The 9,404-nt window shown below is 39.8% G+C and overlaps 2 protein-coding genes across 3 annotated transcripts in view; one reads left to right on the top strand and one right to left on the bottom strand.

The window, feature by feature from the left end:
- LOC108050775 (epidermal growth factor receptor) overlaps nt 1–6,208 on the bottom strand; it is a 45,335-nt gene extending 39,127 nt beyond the window's left edge. Inside the window, exon 1 of the mRNA XM_017132634.2 lies at nt 5,358–6,208. Within this exon, the coding sequence (XP_016988123.2) occupies nt 5,358–5,487 (130 nt within the window). The 5' untranslated portion in view covers nt 5,488–6,208. The remainder of the gene's footprint in view (nt 1–5,357) is intronic.
- Nucleotides 6,209–7,117: 909 nt separating this feature from the next.
- Nucleotides 7,118–9,395, top strand: LOC108050790. Of its 2 annotated transcripts, none has more exons than XM_017132662.2 (4): nt 7,118–7,340; nt 7,404–7,817; nt 8,256–8,672; nt 8,731–9,395. In XM_017132662.2, exons 1-4 carry the CDS (start codon nt 7,265–7,267, stop codon nt 9,393–9,395), a joined length of 1,572 nt encoding a protein of 523 aa, XP_016988151.2. In that variant the 5' UTR covers nt 7,118–7,264. The 2 variants fall into 2 exon arrangements, with proteins under 2 accessions (XP_016988151.2, XP_016988152.2); XM_017132663.2 differs by having other exon boundaries at nt 8,256–8,666.
- Nucleotides 9,396–9,404: the final 9 nt, after the last annotated feature.

A 9,404-nucleotide genomic window follows, 5' to 3' on the forward strand; every position in this document is an offset into this window, starting at 1 on the left:
CAGCACCACCCGGCACCCCACAAACGTTGCCACTTTAATTGTTTTTAATTAACGCAAACGCTTTCGACTTCGGCTCGGCATAAACATTCCAATTTTCCCAATGCTTTTTCTGAAAGATCTCAACTCTCCGATATGAAAACTTTCGTCATCGTTTGACTTTAATATTTCTCGGCTGCCAGACTGTTGCTTCTATTGAATTTGAAATGATTTTGTAAGCCAGCAGCAAGTGGGGTGCGGTCCCCTCACGAAGTCATATCAATTTACACAGGAAATATTTTTTTTAGTTTTTATAATCAACCATTACATTGTATTTGGGCTTAAAAAGAATTGTAGTTATCCAAAAAATATTTTTTTCAAAACCGAATTTTACGAAGAGATAATGACTTGAAATTTTGCTAGCGAGATATATTTTCTTTAGTATACAAATAAATTTTTTTACTTATAATATAACATGTTCATGTAGGAAGTGCTTTAGTTCTTGCTTTTCTGATATTTATATTGCCCTGTATAAAATTTTTTTTTACATTTATTTCGGGTTTTTAATCATATTTGGAAAGTTTGCTGACTCTTTTATTCATGTGGGGAGGAAATATAATTTAATTTATAGTTTCATGGCAGCGTATTCTTTGTTTGTTTATGTGTACAAATAGCAACATTGAATTCATCACACCCATTGTGGGATATTGAGAGACATGAAGAGACAGCGGGCACTTCTTGAGATGCCGTTGAGTGATGCATGCGGCGCTTCATAAAAACTGTCAATGATTCACATATAGTGGGTCCACTGGTGACCCCGCGGCCATCAAGGGGTTAACTCTCGCTCTCGGGCAGCCCAGTAAAAATGTGAGTAAGGGAAGTAGGAAACTTAACCTAATGCCGGGGTGGGGCCATACCTTTTTTTCTTTGCCCCTGCAATTATGCAAGATCACTGTCAACGCCGTTGACCTTACATTCGTGCCGCCGCCAGTGCCTTTGACTCTGACTGTGAGTCTGATTCTGATTCTGGATCTTAACTTATTATGCTCTTTGGCGTTTTCCGGCCCAGAACCTTCGGCAGCATAAAAGCAAAAAACAACAAACAAGCGAAGAAGAAACAACAGCTCGTCCGGCTTGGATTTATTTGTGTGGAAGGAGCCCGAAAACCAAAAATAAGAAGTAGGGGGATCGAGAGAGCAGCTATAACTTAGTGGTAATCCGATGCGAGGGCTCAGCTTACAAAAGTGACATATGGTGCATAACTTATCCCCTCCCTACCACCCACACTCGATGATGTTGCAAGTGCCCCCTTCACTAATTGCATTATCTCTTGATCCACGCAATGTGGCAAAAGGGTAAGGGTATGGCAATGGGCCCGCATCCAGTCCCATCCTCATCCTCATCTCAAGCTATCGCATCCCATTCCACAACAGCTGGCGCAATCTGCTTCTTTCGTATTTTTGGCCAAGTCATAAACAAAACAGAGCTGTGGCAAAGGACAGATACATTTTGGGGGGAACGCAAGCCCTATGATAACAAATAATAATGGAAAACTGGGAAGCGAAATGAGTAATACCCTAACTTTAAAAAATTGAGTTCATTAATGTTTGTGGATTGATCTGTATTACACTTAGTACACATATTAAAGTTTCAACATTAGTAAAAACCATATAATTCCAAGAAAATCAAAATAAAAACTTTACAAATTGAAGAAAATAAAAATTAAAATAAAATTAAAAGTTCGTTGCAGAAACTGTGTATCGAAAAATAAAAACTATTTCAGATTTTTTGTGACAACAATTTATGGATATTTTCTAAATATCTTAATTTATAATCATTTATATATTAATTTTAGTTTTTAAAGTTTTATGCAATGTTTCTTAAAAGCCAGACTGGAAACAATAATAGCGAAAGAGTTCCAAGTATATTGGTTAAATAAAATTAAAATTAAATTTAAGTTTTAAAGTCCAATCCAAGTTATCCTCTCCTAGCAAATCCGAACACCCCAAGCCAACAGTCTAGGGTACCTCGCCGAGGACGCATGCGTCATGGGCAACAAATGGGGCAGGCCGGCGCTGCCGTTGATTGGGCCAACACTTAACCTCCGCGAACGAGCGAACGCCACAAAACGAGGCAGCGAGCCGAAGCACCGCGAAATCCGAGGCAGATTCTCACTGGATGATAGGAAGAAGGCCCCCATTGGCAGCCTCCATTTTGGGTAATAGGCGATGGGTGGTGGGGGATGGGGGTTGGAGGTTGGCTTGCATGCAAATGAGGCAAACAAATGTGCACAAATGTTCAACAAATCAAACAAACGAAACGAAGGAGAACCGAATGTATACAGACGAAAAACGGCAAACAATAAATACATTTTAAACAATCGGCCTGGCCCCTCACCTCGCATTGTGCTGTCAGATTTTATTTCCATTTTCTCACCAGAAAGGAAAACTTGCAGTTGCATACGGCCCACAGCTGGAGAATGGAAATTGAAAATTTGTGGAGCGATGGGAAACATTTTGGACACAGGAAATTGATTATTATTTATGATTACAAGGCCCCTTGCCCCCACCTTCCACTTCTGGCCATACGTGAGAATCGGAGTACAGAAATTCCCCAAAAAAAAATCAAAAAAACAAAGGGCAGAAATGTATCTTAGAGATACAGTAACAGTAGCATGCTCAAGATATAAAATGCAATTAAGAGGGAGAACTGAGAAATGCTGGTGCCTCTCAAGTGGGCTCTCCATAATTACAGACATGAGGCTGGCGCATGCATCTCAAGTGTTTTTCCATATTCCAGCTAAAAGGACATGGGAACTTTCGTGCATATGCATCCGCCGAGAGCGGAGCATAACGAAATATGGCATGTCCTTTATGAAATCCGACACTGTCCTCCAGAAGGAGAAAGCAAAGTATGAACCTGAGACGTGGGCGAGCTCCTTACCTGCCAGCCGGTTCCTATCCTCTCACAAAAACTCGAAAATATGTTTTTTTAAGGGCCAGACACTCGACTCGACTTGACAATGGGAAATGTCGCGATCCTCGACTGGCCACTTAGCCGGTTCCTGTTTCGCTGGAACTTCAATCCCAAAACAGGATACTAATGCTCTTATTTTTTTGCTATTTTTTTGGGTAGAAAAACTCATTGCATTATAAACCGCCGTGAGCAGTTGCTAATTATTTTTTGTTTATTACTACCGGCTTATCAACCCGATAAGAAGTTGTGATTCATACGTATGCAAAAGGTGGTTTTGTTGATTCCAGAAATACTCTCCACGTCAGATACTCGAACAAAGCAATTATCAATTTAAAGTGAACCTCGCCCATGGCCATGTCCAATGATCGTATCGTGGCCATAATATGTTCAAGTTTACAGCCCAAATGAATCCCACAGCCTCATTATTTATGTTAATGTATCGCCAGCCCAGCTACATTCAACATTGCACAATTCCCACAGGATCGAACCAGTTCTGTACAAACTTAAGACACTTCTAAACCGAATGAAACAATACACTTGACATAGCAACGTGAACATTAATATTTAATTTTTAATGAATCTGCTCTCAGCAAGATTATGAATTTAATCAAAATCAAAATTAATGGCTCACATAAAAAATGTTTTAGTCGTACTAAAATTATGAAAGGTCAAATGCTTTTTATATTTATATTTATAGGTAATAACATTTTTGTTGAAAGGTTAGCAAGCCACAATAATATTTTTTTTATATTCATTTTAATCTTTTTGAATTTTAATTTAAAATATAAGCAATATAACATTAAAGAAATATAAAAAATGAATAACTCAATTAAAATATTTTCCCTCAACTAATAGGCTTATTAGAAAAAGAGAGAAATTATTCAATCCATCCCAAATCTCAAGTTATGCTTGAATAAAACCAACCAACATTACCAACCTCTGAACCCTTGTAATAGACCCATTTAAGAGGGCAATAAAGAGCGACCGATTTGGCCATATACTACCGAAAACAAGGCTGCAACGACAACTGCAACGAGCCAAACTTATAATTTATAAGCTTGTTTCCTTGTTTCAAGCGTAAAACACCTGCACTCAGGTCGACTCTCGCCATCTCCCTTTACTTTTGGTTTTGCCGTCTCGTTCTGTGTTGCGCATGCGCAGCCGAGTACTTCTACTTTTTCTGCCTTCGCTTGGTGGCTCTGTGTATTTTTCTTTTTTGCATGAAATAAAATCTCACGGTTCAGATGCGTACAAAGTTGGCGAAAAAATAAAAGGCAAAAGGCCCGGGGAGGGGGTGGAGGGGAGCAGGTGGTAGGAAGTCTGGGCAAAAACAAAACAAAAAACACAGAACAGAAAACACAAAACCAGCCATAAGTCGGTCGCAGAGGGGAGACATGCATGTGGGTTTGTTTTTGCAAAAAAAAAAAGACGTTAAACACACAGCAGAAGTAAGTAAAGAGTAAAAACTGGTTTCTGCAAGCAAGCTCTCAAGACGGTTAGCAATAGAACTGAAAATTTGAATAAACACCGCTGCATCGCCAAATGTTGTTGTCCTTTTTAACGAGGCAATCCGTATCTGTATCTGTACTTCATTCATATTTCGAGATGCTTAATGGGCCCAGTGGCAGCTCTACCTGGGCACACAGGTAACCAACAGGTAGAAAAGGTCTATGGCTGTGTGTGTTTGCACTGCTCATGGGAAATCACGCTGGTAGGGAAACCTGTTGTTGTTCCCTATAACCAGAATGAAGGCGAAAAAGAAGAATATGATGCTGATGCTGATGCTGAAGCTGTAGCTGAACAGATGCACGATAAGCGAAGGGATCGAGGGATACAGATAACTCTCACTTCCTCCCCCGGCAATTTCTTGGTGAATGAATCGAATCCCTTTTATCAATCTTTGTCTGAAGCCCCCTTTGTGCCGCACACCTTGCTATTTCAGTATCTGATGCATTGCTATCGCAGATACAAATACTAGTATCTCACGACGATACGCAGAACTCGGCACTGTTATTGTTCAGTTAGTTAACTGAGATACAGCTCAGCTACCCTACATATATTTTCTGCAAAATTCTTATCGCTTCTGTATTTTATTAAATTTTGGGAAACGCAGAAACGTGTTTCTTGGCACAAATCCTTTAATCATTAAAATATTAATGGAACATATTCAAATTGTAATCAACAATTCAGATCCTTAAGGAAATTCATTCCATTCATATTTTTCCTAAAACAAAAGTTCCAGAGACTGCGTTCTTGGAACACCGCAAACTTAAATTTTTATGTGAAATTTTTCAGTTTCATAAAAATTGTTTAAAATATATGCATGTTTGTATGTGTTTATTTTATTTCTCCTAGTTGGCGGTTCGAGTTACAGAAGCTCGACTGTGTGGTGCAAAACTGCTTACCTTTCGTATCGCCAAGATCCACATAGCCAGCATTGCTGACTGATGAGTTGGTGGTGGCTGCCAAACAGCCGAGGATCAGCACCGCCGACAGAGTGGAGTAGAGTCCCCACGATCCTCGCGTTATCCTCATGATGATAATCCCAATTCCGTGACGGATTGCTTATTTTTCACCAACTGTACAAACACGCGAATCGCGGCCGATTTGTTTATTTACTTCGAATCGCTTTTGGAGATTGTGGGTGGCGTAGGGGGGGTTGTGGATTGTGGGTGGTGCCTAGTCAAGCGTGGCTGACGCTCCTCCTTGCCCCATCTCAAAAAGTCAGACTTTGGCCGGCGCGTAATAAGCGATTTTTTTTTACTTTACTTTTTGACCCGAAGCCTCTTTTTTAATTCACGAAACGAGCGTGCAAATTGTAATGTGGCAAAAAACAGATAACGCGATTATAAAAAGAGGTAAGGCCAGTATGAAACAAACTGGGCGATCACTTACACTCACTAATACACACACACTGCTGGCCAAAAAGCTCAGCTTTTGTTGTGCAATAAAAACAATTGTGATTTTTGTTTAGAATTGCACTTGATTATTGATATTTTTAAAAGAATTTAAGGTTTTTATATTTCTCTATAAGAAATCCATTATAATTAGATGATATCATTCCCGGCGATTTTTCGAATACGATGTTTATTGTGATATTTTTTATATTGCTTTTGACTGGAAACCGAAACACGAACAGCGCGTTTTGGAAAAATATATTTTCTTTAAACTATTCTCTGGATTTTCGATTTTAAATTCTGCCTTTAGTTTTGCTACCAATTTCGGTTGGCGCGCACACGTCCGTTCGCTCGAACCGTTTTTTTCGGTCTGACTCGTTTGGAATCGTTTCGGAATGATTCGTTTTCTCCCGCTCTCCATTCTCTTCGCCTTATCTCTTCCGTTTTCTCTTTCTCTTCGGTAACCGTTTGTGGTCTACGTTTCGTATTCCCAGCCACAGTGTTTGAAATTAACCAATCACCCCAGTTTCGAAAACTAAATGAGCCAAACTTAGACAGGAATGAAAAATCTTGGTACGGCAAAAAATCTGGTGAGTCATAAGAATCAAAGAACTTGTCAAATGTTTAACCTATTAAATAAAAATAAAAACTTATTGGTATTTATGGCATTAAATGTAGTTTTATTGATTATTGTAGGATTAAAAACTATCGTAGCTTCTGTTACACAGTTACACTTTCGAGCAATAAAACGTTCAACGGTGAGAGCATGATCAATGCAAAGAATTGTGAAATAATTTTGATTGAAATATTAATATCAAAATTGCGAAAGCCATGAACACACCTACCGCATTATAATTTAAGACAAGAACATTATCTTTTAATGATTGAATGTGCAAAATGCACTTTAAGCTTAAAATCAGAGTAATCTTAATAGTATCACAAATATACTTTCCCGAAACAAATAAAATTAAATCTTTGCCATGTATGCTCTCTGAACATCTGAGATCTTGGTGATGGTAAATCAGATCAAAATCTATATTGTCTCCTGCGACTGGACTCGTTTTTTTTTTGGTAGGTGGGCTTTGTTCAGTCTTTAAGGCCCTATTTTAAATATAAATTGTAAAAATTTAAATTGTTTCGCGGCAAGATTTTAGTGTTGTATAGGACAATAATCATACAAAGCAGGTAGCTGCACCCCTGGTTTAATACCCTATCGGTATAATAAATACAGCCGGTTAGTATTTTATTGCAATATTGGGGCGGTCACACTAGTTGCTTGTTGATGTGCACAAAAAAAAACAATAATTATAAATAAACCTAGAATTCCATAGAAAAATGACCGTTGTGCTGGTTCTAGCTATATTTGCTTGTAATTAACTAAATACTGACAAAAGTGTTAATCCAAACATTATAAAATGAGTAAATTTGCAAATTTTAATGGCAATGATGAGGAAGAAAATGAGACTGAGCAGAAATATGCGCACATTTTAGGTGGGTAAAGTTGCACCCGAAGAATGAATCTTATTTAATCCATGATTTTTACCACAAACACAGATCTGGGAAATCACTCGAATCCCCCGGTATTGGACAACAGTTCTGGAAAAGCCAGTCGCTGCAAGTGGACAGACGAAGAGGTCGAATTATTTTTAGGAATTATCCATCAACTGAAACTTCAATCTCCTCTGCGAAGAGCACGCAATGAAAAGGTGTTCAAGGTGATATCTAAGGAAATGGGCAGACGCAACTGTCCCAAGACTCCGAAGCAGTTAAGGATCAAGTACCACCAGATGAGAAGACAGTATGTAAGGACCAGGAGGAATGGCAGCGAGCCGATGGAGTACTTCGAGGCATTCCACGAATTGATGCAGGGAAACGAAGGCTCTGATCTGGAGGCGGAACTAGAGACTGCCTCCGATGGAGAGGCCGACGAGGACCAGTCCGTCCAGATCTCGGAAACCGAAGGAGATGGTAGGTGCAACGACACAACAGAATACATATGTTACATACCCATTGGCGAATTTCCACAACTCGAACTTAGGTCCTGCCAACATTACAAATTACAGACTTTGAGATAAAGTAAACAAATTGTTTATACATGTATGTTTTCAAACATTTATTTAACTTTTATTAAACAATTTAAAACCCACCGAAAAGTGATTGAAAAAAATTTTTTATTTAAAAGATTTAATCAGATTTTATAATTATCGATTTCACATTTTATAAGAATATAATATAGCAAGAAAGACACCTTGGATGGACCCTAGAAAAAATGCATTGGTCCCAGAATTAGTGAAATTGTAAAATTTTACTTTCAGTTAGAACTTAGTCAAAATTTCTCTTTTTTATCTATGCATATATAACTTAACTTATTACATATCTCGATAACAACCCTCACCTCTTCTCCAGATGCCTTAGACGCCTCATGTTCGTCGATTAACATAATTGCACGTTGCAAGTGGGCCGAAGGCGAGGTGGACATCCTCCTAGACCTGATCCACTCCCTTGGACTGCGGACAGCTTTGCTACGAAAGCGCAATGCGAAGGTCTTTAAGCTGCTGGCCAAGGAGATGGCGAAACGAAATTGCAATAAGGGTGCGGACAAGCTGCGCATAAAGTTCCAGCTGCTACGACGGATGTACAACAAGGTTAAAAATGGCACAGGGGAAACTTTTGAGCACTTTGAGGCCATGCGACAGGTCTTGGATCCCACCGAAGAGGAGGTGGCGGCCGCAGAGGCTGAAGCGGATGCCAATCTGAGCAGCGGCAGCGAAAGTGAGGAGGACAGTGATGAGGAAGAGGGTGATGCCTCACACAAAGGTGGAGGTAGTAAAATCTAATATACAATCCGATACCATTTTAAATGAAATCATTCCTTATTCAGCTCACTTTTGGACAGACGACGAGGTGGATTCCTTTCTACTCATTATTAGGGACAATGGTTTCTTTCGCGCCTTGGATGGTTCGAGGAAACGCAACTTTCAGACCCTTGCCCATATTTCCAACATTCTAGCTAAACAAGGAATTAAACGCACTCCCCACCAGCTTCGAAATAAGCTGAGATTGCTCTTCAAGCGGCATCGAGAGGCCAAGGAGCATGGATTGGATAACGTGCGAATATTGCCACGCCACTTCGAGCTATTTGATGAACTAATTCTGGCGCCGAGGGAAAACAAAAAGAGTGTCATACAAAGGCCTATCCGCCACATAAAATCTTCCTTTTCTAAGCCACCAAGGAAACCAAACGTTCCGGTGGATAGTGAAAGCGAAAACTCCAGCTCCACCTGTGATCTTCTAAGAGCTGCCGCTGATAGCGAGGACTACGAGGATGCAATTGAGATGGAGTCGGAACCAACGCCGATTGAAGCACTTACTGCCATAATCGAAGGCCAAAAACAATTACTGGCTGAAGTCAAAGCCACCAACGAAAGCTTCCTGCGGCAGCAACGTGAGCAGCAGCAACAATTCCTGGTACAAGTATCCGATCTAATGCGCCAGGATCGAGAGGAGACCCTACGCAGGATCAGGGAAATGCTTCCACCAAATTAGTCACACCCA

This window comes from Drosophila rhopaloa, unplaced genomic scaffold (genome assembly GCF_018152115.1).
Source record: "Drosophila rhopaloa isolate 14029-0021.01 unplaced genomic scaffold, ASM1815211v1 contig_115, whole genome shotgun sequence".
Classification (NCBI taxonomy): domain Eukaryota; kingdom Metazoa; phylum Arthropoda; class Insecta; order Diptera; family Drosophilidae; genus Drosophila; species Drosophila rhopaloa.

What these genes read in the sequence shown, in the direction of transcription:
- LOC108050790 (XM_017132662.2), top strand. Translation starts at nt 7,265, where the DNA reads ATGAGTAAATTTGCAAATTTTAATGGCAATGATGAGGAAGAAAATGAG. An exon ending in GAAATATGCGCACATTTTAG is followed by an intron (nt 7,341 to 7,403) that starts GTGGGTAAAGTT and finishes CCACAAACACAG; the next exon opens with ATCTGGGAAATCACTCGAAT. An exon ending in TGCCTCACACAAAGGTGGAG is followed by an intron (nt 8,673 to 8,730) that starts GTAGTAAAATCT and finishes TTCCTTATTCAG; the next exon opens with CTCACTTTTGGACAGACGAC.